The 20,950-nt window shown below is 35.2% G+C and overlaps 1 protein-coding gene across 1 annotated transcript in view; it reads right to left on the bottom strand.

Annotated features, from left to right (window-relative positions):
* Positions 1–20,950, bottom strand: part of ADAMTS6 (ADAM metallopeptidase with thrombospondin type 1 motif 6) — a 280,816-nt gene that overhangs the window by 240,565 nt on the left and 19,301 nt on the right. Inside the window, exons 4-6 of the mRNA XM_066253589.1 lie at positions 10,738–10,949; positions 10,147–10,230; positions 9,495–9,640 (exon numbers count right to left, since the gene is read on the bottom strand). Of these exons, the coding sequence (XP_066109686.1) occupies positions 9,495–9,640; positions 10,147–10,230; positions 10,738–10,949 (442 nt within the window). The remainder of the gene's footprint in view (positions 1–9,494; positions 9,641–10,146; positions 10,231–10,737; positions 10,950–20,950) is intronic.

Genomic DNA, 20,950 nt, shown 5'->3' with positions numbered 1-20,950 from the left:
CCTCAAAGTGTTTATTACAGCACATCCTTCTTCGTTTGAACTATGTAATGATATCTATTACAAACAATGCATAATTTTAATCAAGGTATACACAAAGATATTTACTACGTTGCATGTATTTAGTTAGCCTTAGGCACTGAGAGAAAAGCATCTTCTTATTCCCGTTTGTAATGAAAGTTTAACAAGCAAATACTGGTAATGCCTGGGATGATCATATCCTGTTTTACCTGGTTATTTTCCGATGGCTTTAGGCGACCCCTGTTTTGGTCTTTCGACCCCCGCCGGGGTCGCGACCCACAGGTTGAGAACCGCTGGTCTAGATGTAACCATCAATGGTACTCACTGTCACTCTTAAAAGTATCCTAGGCCCTGGCCGGTTTGCTCAGTGGTAGAGCGTCGGCCTGGCGTGCGGAAGTCCCGGGTTCGATTCCCGGCCAGGGCACACAGGAGAAGTGCCCATCTGCTTCTCCACCCCTCCCCCTCTCCTTCCTCTCTGTCTCTCTCTTCCCCTCCCGCAGCCGAGGCTCCATTGGAGCAAAGATGGCCCGGGCGCTGAGGATGGCTCTGTGGCCTCTGCCTCGGGTGCTAGAATGGCTCTGGTCGCAACAGAGCTACGCCCTGGATGGGCAGAACATCGCCCCCTGGTGGGCATGCCTGGTGGATCCCAGTCGGGTGCATGCGGGAGTCTGTCTGACTGCCTCCCCGTTTCCAGCTTCAGAAAAATTAAAAAAAAAAAAAAAAAGTATCCTAGATTACACAAGAAATTAAGGATGCCCAAATTTGTCATATTTATGGATTGAGATAGAAACATCTATCAGGCGTCCCCAAACTATGGCCCGCGGACCGCATGCGGCACCCTGAGGCCGTTTATCCGGCCCCTGCGGCACTTCAAGAAGGGGCACCTCTTTCATTGGTGGTCAGTGAGAGGAGCACTGTATGTGGCGGCCCTCCAACGGTCTGAAGGACAGTGAACTGGCCCCTGTGTAAAAAGTTTCGGAACTCCTGAAACACATCTAAGGAAGAAATCAATGAGCTAGTGACCAAGCAAAAAGAAACTTAAAAAAGGAAGAAAAAGTGGTGATGGGAATGGGTAAGAAAGACAGAGCCAGGGTGGTAAAAGAGTAATAAATGCTTCAAAATGTCCAAATACCAAAATCAATTCATCCACACCCTGAATTCAAGATTCCTCTGTGGCCTGTAAATCTAGCATATTCTTAAAAGCTTAGTAATAGTTCATAAAAAATTTAACTGGCATTTCCTTAAGGATTAAAAAACCCATAAATGAATACCAAATAAATGTTAATGTACCACATTTAATTTCTCTTTCCTCTGCTTTAATATATAATCATGAAGCCAATATGTAATTCTGATAGATACATTCTTTTAAAAATAGGAAAACTTGTTTAAATCTACACATTACAGGCCAAGTTTTAGCAAGAAACCATTTTTATAGCTATTTTTAATCTCCCACCTGAAAATATTAGTTGACTTTGGAAATTCTAATCCCTTTAAAATCCAGCAGCATCAAAGCAAATAGTCATGATCTCTTAAGAGGATAAATATGCTCATTTTAATTAAATTACTAAATTATGTGACTTGCTGTGCAATTTTTGCTTCTGTATATTTTGAGATGGAGTTATAGATCCTATATATTTCATTAATAAAAAACTGAAAGGGAAATATAATTATAGCAGAGTGTCCTATTAACAGAGGAATTCTTAAAGATCATAATCTTCAATTTTCAAGAATTTAGGTTAATGAAGTTCTGGTACATGCCACAACCTGGATGCACCTTGAAAATACTAGGAAAAGTAAAAGGAGCCAGTCACAAAAACCTGCATATTGTATAATTCCATTCATACAAAAAGTCAAGATTAGGCAAAGCCGTAGAGACAAAAAGCAGATTAGTGATTGCCTAACACTGGAGCTGGGATGGGGAAGACAAAGAGAATGGGGACGACTTCCTTTAGGAATGATGAAATGGTTCTAAAATTAATTATTGTGATGGCTACACAACTTTATGAATACACTAAACACCACTGAATTGTACACTTTGATGAATTATATCTCAATAAAGATACTAAAAAGAACTTAGGTTATAATTCTTGTCTGAAATAGATATTGTTATATGTTAATATAGTAAAGATAGAAAATATGATTCTAATGCTGGATAGTAGACAACACCTGGAAATGTATGCATTTGTGTGTCCACGGTAAGTGCTCAAAATTCACACAAGCACACTTTATATCACTAAATTCCTACTGATTTTCACACTATACATAGATTTCTATTTTTTTTGCACAGAATAAATTTAGAATTTGGCTTGACTTTAAATTTGTGGTGTATGCTTCCTGAATTCATGTGGAAATATATATAATTTTAAAATAATCTGTCAAATTGTAAATTGTTATTCCCAAATAGCTATTAATTTAGTTTCTTAATACAAAAGAAAATCTGAGGGGTTTTTTTGTTTTGTTTTGTTTTTAATTTTTTTAAAATTCATTTTAGAGAAGAGAGAGAGAGAGAGAGAATGAGGGAAAGAAGGGGGGAGGAGCAGGCAGGATCAACTCCCACATGTGCCTTGACCAGGCAAGCCCAGGGCTTCGAAACAGTGACCTCAGCATTCCAGGTTGACACTTTATCCACTGCACTACCACAGGTTAGGCTAGAATCTGAAAGTTGTGTAGCAAGTGTAACTCTTTAAATGTGCACATACTGTTCTTTCTTCTTAAATTCTGTATCCAGAGTTTCAAATACAAAAATATTAACCATTTCTTGACCTAGTTATCTAGTGTCACATTCCATTATTTTTTTTAAAAATGTTATCAAGCTAATTTAAGTAAACACTAACAACCAGCAAATAATTCTAAGAAATCTAATCTATATGAACAATCAGTATGTAACTACTACTGATATTTTCACTAAAAGCAGATCACAAAAATGAAAGATCAGTTTCATTATCCCACCACTAATCTTTATTTCATATGACCTTATTTCCACAAATTTATGTATTATAGAACTAACTCTGGTATTCAGAGCTGTCAGTTAGTTGATGCACCATAGAAAAGATGACCCAGACATCACTTTAGAATGTGACAGGAAACTGCTCTTTGATATGGCAAAATGTTTAGATCCAATTAAGCTAGGAAAGTGACATCTGCAAGATGATAAGTAGAAGATACCATTCTTCATTCCCTGACCCCCTCAAAAAAAAATCAGACTGCTATCCACAAATAAAGAGTCCTAGGAGGGCTCAAGAGAGCAATTAAGCACTTACAGCAACATAATGGAGCAAAAGTGGAGAACTACACAGAAAGGATCACTGAGGAGATTGGCTTAATGGAGATGTGGAGACAAGAAGGAACAAAGAAAAAAGGTGGGAACCAGAAGAAGGTACCACAATGGTCCTCAGGGCCTGCTCTGCAGAGATCCCCAGCATCCTCTCCGGGTGCAGCCCTCACGGGGGACTCGATGGGGTTGGCAGGCATGGGCCCCCGCAGCCTGCTCCACAGCGGACACTGGCTGCTTCCACACCCAGATAACCATAGCCATCACTGCCGCAGGCCTGGAAAGGCAATACTGTTGTGCTTCCCTGTGACTAGGGCCGCCAGCACCTTCCAACCCTGAGCGCACCTGACTGCAGAGCCACAGTAGCTCCGCCAGTCCCAGCACTCCAAATCCCAGTTCCAGGGCCGCTCTGCATTCAGCCGTGCTCCAGACTCCAGCCCTGTGGCTACTCCACACAGGCCCACATCTCACAAACCAGGGCCAACACCATTGCAGAATAGCCAGCACCTTGTACCCAAGGGCCACTGTTGCTCTGTGCATGCCCATACTTCAGACGCTGTCTTCAAGGCCACTTTGCACATACCTGCCTTTCATACATCATCACTGCAGGGTGACCAGCACACCAGACCCTAGATCTGCTGTCACACTGTGAGCACTGGCACTCCAGTCCCTGGTTCCATCACTGCTCCACAGATGCCTGCAAGCTGGACCTGGCCCCAGGATGAATCTCTTCCACCACCACCACATCCCCGATGAGAAAAAAAGAGATCAGGTGGTCCCTGGCAGCCTTTGCTGTGCTGCAGACAACTGCAGCTGGGCCACTGAGAATCCCTGCGGTTTTCCAACACTAATCTCAGCTGATGAAGCTGCATGGAGTCTCCATTGCTGATAGTTCTGAGTTTCCTCAAAAATTTTGAAATATAGAACTACCATATGATTTAGCAATCCCACCTATGGGATTACCCATAAGTATATCCGAGGGAGTAAAATGAATAAATAAGTACCGCGAAGAGATGTCTGCACTTCCAAGTTCATTGCAACATTATTCACTATAGCCAAGATATGAAAACAACCTAAGTGTCTATCAACAAATGAGTGCATCAAGAAAATGTGGTCTACTTCTAACCCAGTGATTTTACTTCTGCATATATATACAAAAAAAACAAAACCGCTATTTTGAAACAATATATGTACCCTTATGTTCATTGCAGCATAATTTACAATAGCCAAGCTATGAAAGAAAACCAAGTGCTCATCAATAGACAAGCGGATAAAAATGTTGTGGTTCATATATACAATGGAATATTACTCAGCCATAAAAAAGAATGAAATCCTACCATTTGCTATTGTATGGACGAACCTAGAGGGTATTATGCTAAGTGAAATAAGTCAGTCAGAAAAAAACAAATACCATATGATTTCATTTGTATGTGGAATCTAAAAAACAAAACAAACAAACAAAATAGAAACAGACTCATAGACACAAAGAACAGGCTGATGATTGCCTGAGTCAAAGGGGTTTAGGGGCCAGTGGATTAAGAATTCCAAATTAGTAGTCACAAAATAGGCCTAGGGATGTAAAGTATAGCACAGGGAATATAGTCAATAATATTGTAATAACTATGTATGGTGCCAGGTGGGTACTTAAAATATCAGGGGACCACTTTGTAAAGTACATGATTGTACCACTATGCTGTACACCTGAAACTAATATAAAATAATATTGAATGTAAACTGTAATTGAATAATAAAATTCAAATAAAACTACATTTGTGGTAGGCTACCTCTAAAGAAAAAAAAATATGAAATATGTGTGTGTGTATTATAAACACTATATATACACAATAAAATATTCAGTCACAATAAGGAGAAAGTCTTGCATTTGTAACACCATGGATGAACTAAGTGGCCATTATGCTAAGTGAAATATGCCAGAAAGTCAAATACTATATACTCTCACTTGTATGTGGAATCTCTAAAAAAAAATTTTTTTTAAATGTTGAACTCAGAAACCAAGAATAGAATGGTAGTTGCCCAGGGTTGGGAGTCGGGGAAATGGGAAAATGACAGTCAAAGGGTATGAACTTTTAGTTATAGGATAAATAAATTCTGAGACTCTAATGTGCAGTATCACTATATAGTGACTATAGCTAATCATTTTGTATGTATACTTGAACATTGCTAGAATAGATGTTAAGTGTTCTTACCCCCACAAAAATTTAAGAAACAAATTTAACCTTAACTATGAGGTGAGAGATGTGTTAATTAACTTAATTATGGTATTCAGCAATGTACATCAGGGGTAGTCAACCTTTTTATACCTACCACCCACTTTTGTATCTCTGTTAGTAGTAAAATTTTCTAACCGCCCACCGGTTCCACAGTAATGGTGATTTATAAAGTAGGGAAGTAACTTTACTTTATAAAATTTGTAAAGCAGAGTTACAGCAAGTTAAAGCATATAATAATAATTATTTACCAAGTACTTTATGTCAAATTTTCACTAGGTTTGTCAGAATAAATCTTTATAAAACAACTTACTATAGTTAAATCTATCTTTTTATTTATACTTTGGTTGCTCCGCTACCACCTACAATGAAAGCTGGAACGCCCACTAGTGGGCGGTAGGGACCAGGTTGACTACCACTGATGTAGATGAATATCAAATCATGTTAAATACTTTAAATATAGCCTGACCAGGCTGTGGCACAGTGGATAGAGCGTCAAACTGGGACGCCGAGGGCCCAGGTTCAAAACCTTGAGGTCGCTAGCTTGAGCATGGCTCACCAGTTTGAGCCCAAGGTTGCTGGCTTGAGCAAGGGGACACTCACTCTGCTGTAGCCCCCCAGTCAAGGCACATATGAGAAAGTAATCAATGAACAACTAGGGTGCCGTAACAAAGAATTGATGCTTCTCATCTCTCTCCTTTCCTGTGTGTCTGACCCTATCTGTCCCTCTCTCTGTCACAAAAAAACTTTAAATATATAGTTTTATATGTCAATTATACCTCAATTACTTTAAAAAATTAAAATTAGCTGATATATAACACTATATTTTATATATATTCTTAATGTATAAAAATAAACATAAACATATATAAAAATTAAAATATATCCATATACAAATGTGTTAATTCAATATTTTTGATACCATGTATAACAAGAAATTTTATTTTACTCTATTTTTTTCCGTCTAGTCACAGTGATCTGATAGCGTTAGAGCACAGTTGGTTTTACATTTATATCAGTAAAATAAAACAATGATATGTCCTTTGCTAAGAGGAAATAACATTTTGAATTTTTATGCTTTTTTCCAAAAGTAACTATCAGTACCTAAGTAACTACAGTACCAAATGGTTTTCTGCTTAGCATTTAAACCCCTTAGACAAAATTAGTGGAAATTAGCTAGTGAAAATAAATATATCAATCAATTTTTCTCTGAATTTCTCAATAAACACATTATACATTCTCCCTAGTGAGCTGACATTTCAAGCAAACATAAATCATGATCTTATCTATAAATCAGAGTCATACCTGTGAACATGTTAATAAGTGAGTTACATGAAACAATTTCAACATTAATACAAAATCATCTGTGGAATTCTCATAATTATTCTTACTAAAAGTAGCTCTATGATTTAAACATATATTCAATTTCACAAAACAAAAATTTATAAGGGAGAGTCAAACAATGGATTGATAAACCTGCTAACAATAATAAAAAAAAACCCTAAATATTAGAGATGATTGTTATCTCCTTTGGGTAAGTCATTCTGTGGCCCTAATAATTCAAAATTATTTGTAGACTTTTAAATAAGTTAAAAGTTCTGAGACTACAATAGCAATTCAAAAAGGCATTCTATGCTGCCCTAAAGAGGAATTTTTCAAATCTCATTACATAACTAAAATAAAATGATTCAAGCTATGAACTCTTTAAAGCATTGTCATATTAAATCCTGAGAACCTTTCTAGTGCTAGTTTGACCATTAAGAGACAAGTTCACAAAGAAAATTTTATGTTCAAACCTCAGACATCAAAAAAGCACTGAAAGCTCTTATTGAAGCAAAGAGCTCTGCAGAAGATCAAAAAATATCTGGGCCAATTCGGAGTAACAAGTCAGACAGCCAAATGTTGTAGCCAATGCAAAGAAAGAATGGCTAACTGCCCAGATGGACTTCGTGACTTGAATACTTATAAGGGTGCACTCTTGACATAACTTCTGTCACTTGATGCAGAAGTTAGAAATCCAATGCAGATACAAAATAAAAATGTGAAGCATCGAGAGCCCACAGCATATTGCTTTTCTAGGGAGATACGGCTTTATAAGTATAAATACAGAAGCCAATGTAAATATCTGGGATCATTTTGTTAACCATGTGTGTGTGTATATATATCATATATATATGATATATATATATAATAGACACTTTCCTTTAGTAATTTCATTGACGTTAATGATATCCATATATATTTTTACACAAAGCTTTCTATAGTTGCATAATTTCTAGTATATATATATATATTTTTTTTTTGTATTTTTCTGAAGCTGGAAACGGGGAGAGACAGACAGACTCCTGCATGCGCCCTACCGGGATCCACCCGGCACGCCCACCAGGGGGCGATGCTCTGCCCACCAGGGGGCCATGCTCCGCCCCTCCCGGGCATGGCTCTGTTGCGACCAGAGCCACTCTAGCGCCTGGGGCAGAGGCCAAGGAGCCATCCCCAGCGCCCAGGTCATCTTTGCTCCAATGGAGCCTCGGCTGCGGGAGGGGAAGAGAGAGACAGAGAGGAAGGAGAGGAGGAGGGGCGGAGAAGCAGATGGGTGCTTCTCCTGTGTGCCCTGGCCGGGAATTGAACCCAGGACTTCTGCACGCCAGGCCGACGCTCTACCACTGAGCCAACCGGCCAGGGCCTCTAGTATATTTTTAACTCCTCAAATACATTTGGAAATCATTCCAGACCACAGGACTCTGAGGAATTCCAGAATTTATCAGATTGACGTGTCAACAGTTAAGAATATAAAACTATACAATTTTGTTTTTATTCTGCAAGCATGTCATAAACAAAATTTTCCGGTTCATGATGTCAGGTAAATGAAGGCAATGAAAGTAAGTCTAACTGTAATAAAAATAATAATAAACTCAGAAACTTTAACTCTACAACTCTGTTAAGAGAAGATATTTTTTTTAAGGTAAATTTACTCAAGATTCTGGGTCAAAGATTCTAATTGAACATAAGTCATGAACACAGCACAGATGAAACATATTCTACACGGCCTTGCAAATTAGAAGTAATCTACATAACAAAGGCTATTCCATTTAGTCAAGATAGAACAATGTTTCTATTTTGTTTATTGCTGTTTGTTATTAGTTACTGTTTTCTTAAAATGCTGATAAGAGGTCAAAAGACAAACTTATCTTAAAATGATTCAAGCACACTTCTAGCCACTTATAACTAGAGTATAATAAAGACAGTATAATACAATTGAAAAAGACAGAAACACCAAGGTTTGAGTCCTGTTTGTTCACTTATTAGCTGAGTGATCTTGAGCAACTTCAGTATTTTGAATCAGTTTCCTCATTTCCTACACGTGAAAAATAATCGTATTCCACAGAGTTGTTGGAGAGTAAGAAATAAAATGGATGTGAACACAGTTTTGTAAAAGTGGAAAGAAATACATGCATTCATGGGTTATCATCAAATAATGTTTGCCTGAGACTAGCAGTTCAACATACAGTAAAATAAAGCTACTTTTTCTTAATTAAAATATTTTAAAATAAAAATTCATCCAAGTAAACAGTGTAAATACTGATATCCTCCCTTTTAGCATTTGAAGGTAAGAATAGAACTATGAGTGGTGACATTTTTATTTTTTAAATATATTTTTCTCATACTTTTTAAAATCTTGTGTTTAGTGTTTCTTTTGTTCAATTAACAAAATATGCATGTGCTTCCAATTAAACCTTATGAACAGACTTTAGTAAAAGGTAAAATATTTATTAAATTTCTACTTCAATTAAATCTTTCTTTTTTCTTATTTGGTTCATTTGATAAAAAAACACATATATTCTTTCTCAGTGGTGAATAATAAATTACCATTTTGCTTACTCTATACTCATTACCTAAATGAGGCCTTAGCTAGAACCAAATATAGTCACAATATCAAACACAACAATCAAAGGTAAAATACTTGCAACAAACCATACCTAGTAATAAGAACCGCATTATCGTGGTGGGCAATCCCATTTTCTGGAATGATGTTTCCATCACTTTGGTGGGAGAGAATGGATTTCTGCCATTTACAGAAGCTATCGAGGGACTTGTCTGCATGGTGGTTTATCTCCAAGTTTGGCTGCAATACAACATGCATACCAGAAATGTTCCAAACAAATTACTAAGGTCAGTTGTTAAAACTTTTGAAGACTAAAGTGGGACTATAATTAGAAGCAGTGGTTTCTAGGAATAATCTCTTGCCAATTTTTATCTCTGTAATATCTGACCTAGAGCTAATTTAGCATATTATTGAACAAATAGACTTTCCAGTTCCAGCTTTAATCATAATGTGAATATATGTGATTATCAGCATACAAAATCAACCAAAACCACTATTAAAAGGTCTGTCATGCAAATGCTCACTTTTATACTGAAACATACAGCTAATACACATAAATAGCCTTAACATGACATAAGAGGTCTATTCTTAGAAACTTCTTAAAATTTGCTTAAAATATTAAATGTTCAGTGCTGAAAATCATATTCAACTAGAACTTCCTAAGAGGAACAGTAATAAAAATATTTTATAATATATAATTCTATAACCTGTCAAGATTTTAGATTTATGAACTAAGTCTTTCTTACCTGATCCTCTGTGAGAACAATTAACCGGGCCACTATAATATTCACAACGTTTCCTAGGCTGGAATCACGGTAAAGTTTGGCAACCTGACCTCCAGAAAATAAGAAAAGACACAAAGTCAGACAAAAATCATAGGGTGATTGATATTTTTTTATAGAGTAGTAAAATAATTTTTCATGAATTTAACTACTGTGTATACAAAAATATTTTCCTTCATCCCACATCACTTAAAACAATACCCTCAAGATGTCTCAGTAAAAGGACTGTTGTACAAGTCTACCTCAAGAAATATTTTCTCCTAAAGATGAACTACAACATAGTAATTGAGAGGATGAGCTGATGTTTCAAGTGAAAGAAAACCTCTTAAACAAGATTTGTTGTGACCTAATCAAAAAGTCCTATTATCTAAATTAAATAATAAGACCACCTTTAAATTTATTTTCTATGGAACTGAAATATTAGTAGACCAAGTCTTTCTCATCTTAGACAAATAAATTCTTAATCATTATTTCACAATACAAAAAGCCATGACCTTAGTCAAAAACTACAACAAACTTTTAAGTCAAAATATTATATAGAGGGATCAAACTTACAATATTCATCACACTCAAAATGTAATGTTCAATGTCTTTGCGGCCATGATAGCCCACCATCATTTTGTCTGCCACTACTAATGTCTCCACGAAGCGCTCAGTGCTTACTGATCTTTTCTGTCGGTGGTGACTAGGGGTGCCATTAATTGGTAGTGCAGAAGGAAAAGCAGATGTGTCATTCAGCCACCAAGGTTTGCCACTTATTATGAGGTCTACAACAAAAACAATTAAATAGTTCAGATAGGTTCATTAATTATATGTATTTATTCACAGGCTTTTCACTTAGACATACTTCTCAATTCTCTAACGTATTAAGATTTTTCAAAGTGAAGGGAGGGTGTGAGGAAATGCAATAGTGAGAAAACTCTTTAAAATTTTCAAAATAATTACATTATCTGAAAAACTTAAACATTCAACTGCTCATGAAAAAATAAAACTAATGAATTAATTAATAAGAACAATATCAGATGATGTATTATAGAATGGTATACCTGAAAACTACATAATTTTATTAACCAATGTCACCTCAATAAATTCAATGAAAAACATCTTTTATTATTAATATTCAATGGCTCATGAAAACAAAAACAATAAATCAAATGAATTAATAAAATTATTCAAATAATGATTTCATATTATCCCAGTAAATGATTACCTCATAATACTTTTAAATTTAGAATAAGTACTTTAAAAAATCATTTAAAGTTCTTTAAAAAGCAACTAAAGCATTAACTTTCTAAATAGCCTAAGACATTTCTGATGAAGAACATTTATTAGTGTTGCAAAAATTTACTCCAAAAGTGAACATTTATTTTTTAAAGAAAGATGCTTTATTTAATTATCTTAATTAAGGGAAATTTTATTGCTCTGGAAATCTCAATTCTAAAAAGCTGTAAATTATTTTATTCACTTAATTTTGTAGTCTATAACTATACTGACAGATTAGCCAAAGCATTCCTTCCCCAAAACCTGGAGGAAAAGGACATTGGAATGATTTCAGCATGCCTCACTTTAAACTACAATCCACTTTAAAATTTCTGTGTGGATTGTAGTTTATCTTTGATTTTCTAGACATTTGGTTCTTCAGTCCACAGGAAACTGTTAGAGGTATAGCATTTATAAATACTTGCCTTATTTATATTCACCTTCACTTACTAAACTTGAGTAGGTTCAGGTCTTCTGCATACCTCACTTACATTTCCTTACATTGAACAGAAAATCTCTCAAACTTCCACTTACTGAAAAATTTAGTGAGGAAAAATTAGATTAATCTATATACTTGACAGAAAAGTGGCACTTCCTCTATTTTTCTAACTTCTTTAGCCTTTCCTTTTACAAATTACTTCATGAAAAGTTATACATTTTAATAAAGAAGATAAATATGACCATAAGAAGTACCAAATACTTTTGAAACTTATATAAGTTAGTGTCTTTATTGCAAAATGTCCAGAGAGGGAGAGGCATACAGCTTCTTATTTCAATAGTATATCCCAAAGACAGTCAGAGAGTATTCCCCTATGTCCAGTTGTAGCAGACAAACTCTTAAGGTGGCCCCCAGGACCTCTGGTTCCTAATGTTCATATTTTTGTGTTATCTCCTTTCCCCCCTTTAGTATGAGTGAGACCTGGGACTTTCTTCTAACCACTAGAATACAGCAAAGATGATCAGATGTGCATGATTACATGTCTATGAGTACTGTACATAAATAATGTTGTAGAATATTTTAACATCTCCCTTTCTAGGGTCTTTCCATTTCTGGTTTAGAGGATGCAAGCAATGAAGTTGGTGAACCATATACACATGGTAAGAAACTGCCAGTCACCTCTCACAGACAATCAGTTAAAAAGCTAAAGCTTTCAGTCCGACACCAGCAAGGAACTGAATTCTACCAAGAACCACGGAAGTTGAGAAGTAGATTCTTCTCCAGTCAAGATTTCAGATGAGAACCCAGCCCAGATGGAGACTAAGTAGATAACCGATCCATGCACAGACTCCAGGTCCACAAAAATGATGATGCAGTAAAAGTTATTGCTTAAGCTTTTGGGTTTGTGGTAATATTGTTTTGAAATAGCCAAATCTTTTCTACATTATATAACTCCAATTTCTCCTGTGATCATAAAACCACTCATATATTCAAATTATGTTTAGTCTTCCTTTGATTGGACAGCTTAAATGTCTAAATATAAGATTTAATTTCCTTTACTTTCATCATTGACACTTTTCTGATTGATTCAATTTCTCTTCATTTTTATTAAGAGTATAGTGAAAAGAATACACACCACTGGGCAAAATAAACACTTGGTAATGGTGTTTTTCATATGATAGTATTCATTATAAAGTAGCTACTGTTATTATCAATATTTTCATAATTTTAAAACTTTTAGCTTTTTAATTGTTGGTTTGCTTGGCTATCACTCCATCAGACATTATGTATGCTATATGTCTAACAGACATTCATACATGAAAATACCGTATTTTTCACTCCATAAGACGCACAAGCATTTTCCCCTCCACTTTAGGGGGGAAAAGGTGCGTCTTATGGAGCGAATGTTCATTTCTTTTTTTTTTTTTTTTTTTTTAGCTGCTGCGGGTTCCCAGACAACTAGAACAGAATTTGAACATTAAAGTCATCTCTTCTTTCTCTCTCTCTCTCTCTTTTTTTTTTTTTTTTGGTATTTTTCCAAAATAAGAAGCAGGGTGGGGAGGAGGCAGCAGACAGACAGACTCCCACATGCCACATGCGCCCTACCAGGATCCACCTGGCATGCCCACCAGGGAGCAATGCTCTGCCCATCTGGGGCATTGCTGCACTGCAACCAGAGCCATTCTAGCGCCTGAGGAGGTGGCCATGGAGCCATCCTCAGTGTCCGGCCCAATTTTGCTCCCATGGAGCTTTGGCTGCGGGAGGGAAAGAGAGAGATAGAAAGGAAGGAGAAGGGGAAGAGTGGAGAAGCAGATGGGCGCTTCTCCTGTGTGCCCTGGCTGGGAATCAAACCCGTGACTTCCACATGCCAGGCCAATGCTCTACCACTGAGCCAACCGGCCAGGGCCTCTCTTCTCATTTTTTAATAACAGTGCTAATGGTTGTTAATACTGCTGTTGTGTTTACATTGTTGAAATATTATTGTGGTATATTTTATTAAATATTTTAACACACCATTTGGTTCAGAATATTTTTTTTCTTATTTTCCTCCTTAAAACCCTAAGTGCATCTTATGGAGCGAAAAATACAGTACTCCTTAATACTCAGAGAATTTGTAGTCTGATATATATATATACACATACACATATATATAATATAAATCCACAAACACAGTATATGCATAAAATCAAAACAGATGTCATCTTCAGTTTTAGTTTAAAAATTACTAAACTAAATTATGTTTACATGATTAGATCATTGAAACAATATCTACATTCTATAATTGTCAATTGACTGCTTAATGTTAAGCTTAATATCTGTAGTTAATATATTTTTAGTCTAAAAATACAATTAACTTGTTTTGTTATAAAATAAAGATTAGTAGTTCTTCAATTGATAATAATTACATATGCTTTGTTCAGTTTGATTTCTGATACAGATCAGAATGCTTTTTTTAAAGATTTTATTTAGATTTTTAGAGATAGGAGGGAGAGAGAAAGGGGGCTGTGGCAGAGCAGATAGCATCAACTTATAGTTGTTGCTTCCCACATGTGCCTTGACTAGGCAAGCCCAGGGTTTTGAACCTGCAACCTCAGCATTCCAGGTTGAATCTTTACACACTGTATTATCACAGGTCAGGTTGTGTGTAGAATATTAAAGAAAACATTGCTCCATTAACATATACAACAAAGGACTTGTCCTGAAAACCAAGTACAAGGATCTTTGTGCCATCTCAAACAATATTAAAAGTGTGTGATCAATTTCAAAACATTTTTTTAAATATAAACAACCATTCAAGATGACTTCATTAACCTTCTTTATTTTCCATATCTAGCACATATTACTTCTTGACAGTTGGTCATGTATTTATTCATTTGTTTATTTGATTGCTTATTTAGTTAACTGTCTCTCCTCATTAGAATATAAGCGTCATGGGCGCAAGGACTTTTCCTGCTTTGTTGATTGCTGCATCCCAATCATCCAGAATAGCCTAGCACGTACATGGTAAGTTCATATTTACTTAATAAATACATAAGTAGATAATGCAGGTATATAAATATAATATCTATACCAATGGACTATAAGAACATTCTTATCTCTGGTTAGTAGCATAAGAGCAATGTAATTTTTCTTTTTATCCTATATATCCTAAATTTTCTACATGGAACAGATTATTACTTTCATAAAAATTTTTAAATTGATAGCTTAAATCTAATTAAAATTAAAAACTTCATATCTGAATGACAGATGTATACCCACTGCCAAAATTGTTTTTTATATCTTATATTGTGACATACACTTGAATTCTTGCTAACAGGTTAACTGGCAATGTATGCCTATAAATTTATACCTCACTTGAACTAAGCTGTTAAAATTCGCATCACAATTAAGATCAATAGTTACTAACCAGATATTTCCCAAACTTACTGAACACAAACTGCTTTTTTTTCTAATAAAAGCTAGTGACATTCCCATTCTTAGGAAGCCAGTGAACTGTTTGAAGGTGTGTAATACACCCAGATCTAGGAGACTTGACTAAAGACAAAAGGACAAAGTTGGAAACAGGAAGACCAGTTAGAAAGTCATTATAGCCCTGGCCATACAGCTTGGTTGGTTAAGGGCATCGTCCCAAAGCAAAGAGTTTGCCAGTTCGATCCCCGATTGGGCATATACAGAAATAGATTGATGTTCCTCTCTCTCTCTCTTTCTCTCTCTGTTTCTCTTTCTAAAATCAATAAATTAAAAACACTTCTTTAGAAAAAAGAAAGTCATTACAGTCAGGCAAGAAATAATAAGGATCTGAACTAAATCAACTGGTATTATGGATAGTAGAAATGCCTAGTGAATGGAATAGATTAAAAGCAAGGACCATTTTCCTTCTATTCTCTGCCCATCTTATGCTTCCCCTTTCTTGAACTACACTACGCATGAGTGTTGCATTTTATTTTTCTTCTTCATCCTCACCCTCCTTTAAGGTTATACTCCAAAACACTTAACTCTCACTCTCTCCTCTTTTGTTTTTTTTCTTTTTTTTGTCTTGCTTTATTTTGTTTTTTTCTCTTCCTATTTTATTTCTTCCTTCATTTTTCTCTTTTTCTTATTTTTTCCTTTCTATTCGTTTTTTCTTTTCTCATTTTACTTTCCTCCCATATAATCCTCAATCACGAACAAATTAGTTAATTTGGGACTCAAGGCTTTTTTTTGGCTTTATTTCTCTTTTTTGCTTTTGTTTATATTTTTTTTTCTTGTTTGTTTATTTTTGTGGCATTTTGGGTCCTCCCAACCCAAGGTCTCCATTGTATTTAGTCTTCGCTCCACTTAATACAACAGATTTTTACTTATTATTTTTATTTTTTCTTCTTTATTATTCTTTTTTGGTCCTTTTTTCTGGTTCCCTCTTATCACTCTCATTATATCTCTTAGTTGACCATCACATACAAGCAAATCATCTTATGCTTCTCTAAGATTTTCTTCCTTTTTTTTTTTTTTTTTTTTTTTTTTTTTGCATTTAGTAGGTCCCTACTCCCTTTTTTTTGCCCCTTGAACTCTTCACCCCAAATCAGGCCCTCCATTATAGGCACGATATTTCCCTGAGGAGGGGAGAGGAGGGAAAGAGAAGAGAGAAAAAAAGGGGGAAATAATAAATTATTACTGTTTTTTTTTGTGGGGTGTTTTATCTTTTTTTTTTTTTTTTTTTTTTTTACTTTTTACTCTTTATTAATTCTAATTAGTGCTATCAATAAGACCACCCTCAGATGCCGATAAGAAAGAGGAAATCCAATACTATGGATACAAAAGAAAGAGAGGTAACACAAATAGATGTGGAAAAATCTATGGAGAAAAGACTTAACATATTGGAAGCCTTGGAGCTAAATGACAGAGAATTTAAAATAGAAATCTTAAAAATACTCAGAGATATACAAGAAAACACAGAAAGGCAATTTAGGGAGATCAGAAAACAACTCAATGAACACAAAGAATATATTACCAAGGAAATTGAAACTATAAAAACAAATCAAACAGAAATGAAAAACTCAATTCACGAGCTGAAAAACGAGGTAACAAGCTTAGCTAACAGAACAGCCCAGATTGAAGATAGGATTAGTGAAATAGAAGACAAACAACTTGAGGCACAACAGAGAGAAGAAGAAAGAGACTCAAAAATAATAAAAAACGAGAAAGCCCTACAGGAATTGTCTGACTCCATCAGAAAGAATAACATAAGAATAATAGGTATATCAGAGGGAGAAGAGAAAGAAAATGGAATGGAGAATATACTCAAACAAATAATAGACGAGAACGTCCCAAGCCTGTGGAAGGAACTAAAGCTTCAAATTCAAGAAGCAAACAGAACACCAAGTTTTCTTAACCCCAACAAACCCACTCCAAGGCACATCATAATAAAGATGACACAAACCAATGACAAAGAAAAAATTCTCAAGGCAGCCAGGGAAAAGAAGAGTACAACATATAAAGGAAGGCCTATTAGATTATCATCACATTTCTCAGCAGAAACTCTACAAGCTAGAAGAGAGTGGACCCCAATATTTAAAGCCCTGAAAGAGAGGAACTTTCAGCCAAGAATACTATACCCATCAAAGCTATCCTTCAAGTATGAAGGAGATATAAAAACATTCACAAATACAGAAAAGATGAGAGAATTTATCAACAGAAAGCCCCCACTCCAGGAAATACTAAAGGGGGTTTTCCAACCAGATTCAAAGAACAAAAGAAAACAACACCACAAGTAACAGCTCCACCAAGAACACAATAAAACCAAACTTAAACTGTGACAACAAAGGAAAAAAAGGGGGGAGAGGATGGAGATTAACAGTAGCAAAGGATGATGAAGTGCAGAAATACTTATAAGATAGGGTACTACAATGAATATGGTAGGTACCCTTTTCATTACTTAATGGTAACCACCCTTAAAAAAACCACCACAAAAACACTTGACTTAAAAAAGGTAGCAACAGAGGAAAGAAGTATGGAACACAAACAAACAAAAACAAATGATAGAAAAACAAAAAAGAAGAATCAAACTAGATACAAAACTAACAGAAAGCAATTTATAAAATGGCAGTAGGGAACCCACAAGTGTCAATAATTACACTAAATGTAAATGGATTAAACTTACCAATAAAAAGACACAGAGTAGCAGAATGGATTAAAAAAGAAAATCCAACTATATGCTGCCTACAAGAAACACATCTAAGCAACAAGGATAAAAACAAATTCAAAGTGAAAGACTGGAAAACAATACTCCAAGCAAACAACACCCAAAAAAAAGCAGGCGTAGCAATACTCATATCTAATAATGCTGACTACAAGACAGAAAAAGTACTCAGAGACAAAAATGGTCATTTCATAATGATTAAGGGGAAGTTGAATCAAGAAGACATAACAATCCTTAATATATATGCACCAAACCAAGGAGCACCAAAATATATAAGACAGCTACTTATTGACCTTAAAACAAAAACTAACAAAAATACAATCATACTTGGAGACCTCAATACACCGCTGACGGCTCTAGATCGGTCATCCAAACAGAGAATCAATAAAGATATAGTGACCTTAAACGAAATACTAGAACACCTGGATATGATAGATATCTACAGGACACTTCATCCCAAAGCGACAGAGTATACATTTTTCTCTAGTGTACATGGAACATTCTCAAGAATTGACCATATGTTGGGCCACAAAGACAATATCAGCAAATTTAGAAAAATTGAAATTGTACCAAGCATATTTTCTGATCATAAAGCCTTGAAACTAGAATTCAACTGCAAAAAAGAGGCGGAAAAACCCACAAAAATGTGGAAACTAAACAACATACTTCTAAAAAATGAATGGGTCAAAGAAGAAATAAGCACAGAAATCAAAAGATATATACAGACAAATGAAAATGAAAATACGACATATCAGAATCTCTGGGATGCAGCAAAAGCAGTAATAAGAGGAAAGTTCATATCACTTCAGGCCTATATGAACAAACAAGAGAGAGCCGAAGTAAACCACTTAACTTCACACCTTAAGGAACTAGAAAAAGAAGAACAAAGACAACCCAAAACCAGCCGAAGAAAGGAGATAATAAAAATCAGAGCAGAAATAAATGAAATAGAGAACAGAAAAACTATAGAAAAAATCAATAAAACAAGGAGCTGGTTCTTTGAAAAGATCAACAAAATTGACAAACCCTTGGCAAGACTCATCAAGGAAAAAAGACACAGGACTCAAATAAATAAAATCCAAAATGAAAGAGGAGAGATCACCACAGACATCATAGATATACAAAGAATTATTGTAGAATACTATGAAAAATTATATGCCACCAAATACAACAATCTAGAAGAAATGGATAAATTCCTAGAACAATACAACCTTCCTAGACTGAGTCATGAAGAAGCAGAAAGCCTAAACAGACCAATCAGCAGGGAGGAAATAGAAAAAACTATTAAAAATCTCCCCAAAAATAAAAGTCCAGGCCCAGACGGTTATACTAGTGAATTCTATCAAACATTCAAAGAAGACTTGGTTCCTATTCTACTCAAAGTCTTCCAAAAAATTGAAGAAGAAGCAATACTTCCAAACACATTTTATGAGGCCAACATAACCCTCATACCAAAACCTGGAAAGGATGGCACAAAGAAAGAAAACTACAGACCAATATCTCTAATGAATACAGATGCTAAAATACTAAACAAAATACTGGCAAACCGAATACAACAACATATTAAAAAAATAATACATCATGATCAAGTGGGATTCATCCCAGAATCTCAAGGATGGTTCAACATACGCAAAATGGTTAACGTAATACACCATATCAACAAAACAAAGAACAAAAACCACATGATCTTATCAATAGATGCAGAAAAGGCTTTTGATAAAATACAACACAATTTTATGTTTAAGACTCTCAACAAAATGGGTATAGAAGGAAAATATCTCAACATGATAAAGGCCATATATGATAAACCATCAGCCAACATCCTATTAAACGGCATAAAACTGAGGACTTTCTACCTTAAATCAGGAACAAGACAGGGTTGTCCACTCTCTCCACTCTTATTCAACGTGGTGCTAGAAGTTCTGGCCAGAACAATCAGACAAGACAAAGAAATAAAAGGCATCCATATCGGAAAAGAAGAAGTAAAGCTATCACTTTTTGCTGATGATATGATCCTATACATCAAAAACCCGAAGGACTCCACAAAAAGATTATTAGAAACAATAAACCAATACAGTAAGGTCGCAGGATACAAAATTAACATACAAAAGTCCATAGCCTTTCTATATGCCAACAATGAAACAACTGAGAAGGAACTCAAAAAAATAATCCCCTTCACGATTGCAACAAAAAAAATAAAATACCTAGGAATAAACATAACAAAGAACGTAAAGGACCTATATAATGAAAATTACAAAGCATTGTTAAGGGAAATCGAAAAAGATACAATGAGATGGAAAAATATTCCTTGTTCTTGGATAGGAAGAATAAATATAATCAAAATGGCCATATTACCCAAAGCAATATACAAATTTAATGCAATTCCCATCAAAATCCCTATGAGATTTTTTAAAGAAATGGAACAAAAAATCATCAGATTTATATGGAACTATAAAAAACCCCGAATAGCCAAAACAATCCTAAGGAAAAAGAATGAAGCTGGGGGCATTACAATACCTGACTTTAAACTATATTATAGGGCCACGATAATCAAAACAGCATGGTATTGGCAAAAAAATAGACACTCAGACCAATGGAACAGAATAGAAAGCCCAGAAATAAAACCACATATATATGGTCAAATAATCTTTGATAAAGGGGCCAACAACATACAATGGAGAAAAGAAAGCCTCTTCAACAAATGGTGTTGGGAAAACTGGAAAGCCACATGCAAAAGAATGAAACTCGACTACAGCCTGTCCCCGTGTACTAAAATTAATTCAAAATGGATCAAAGACCTAAATATAAGACCTGAAACAATAAAGTACATAGAAGAAGACATAGGTACTAAAATCATGGACCTGGGTTTTAAAGAACATTTTATGAACTTGACT

The sequence above is a fragment of the Saccopteryx bilineata genome, chromosome 1, assembly GCF_036850765.1.
Source record: "Saccopteryx bilineata isolate mSacBil1 chromosome 1, mSacBil1_pri_phased_curated, whole genome shotgun sequence".
Classification (NCBI taxonomy): Eukaryota; Metazoa; Chordata; class Mammalia; order Chiroptera; family Emballonuridae; genus Saccopteryx; species Saccopteryx bilineata.
The sequence above is the reverse complement of the archived record's forward strand: the minus strand, read 5'-3'. Positions and strand labels throughout refer to the sequence as shown.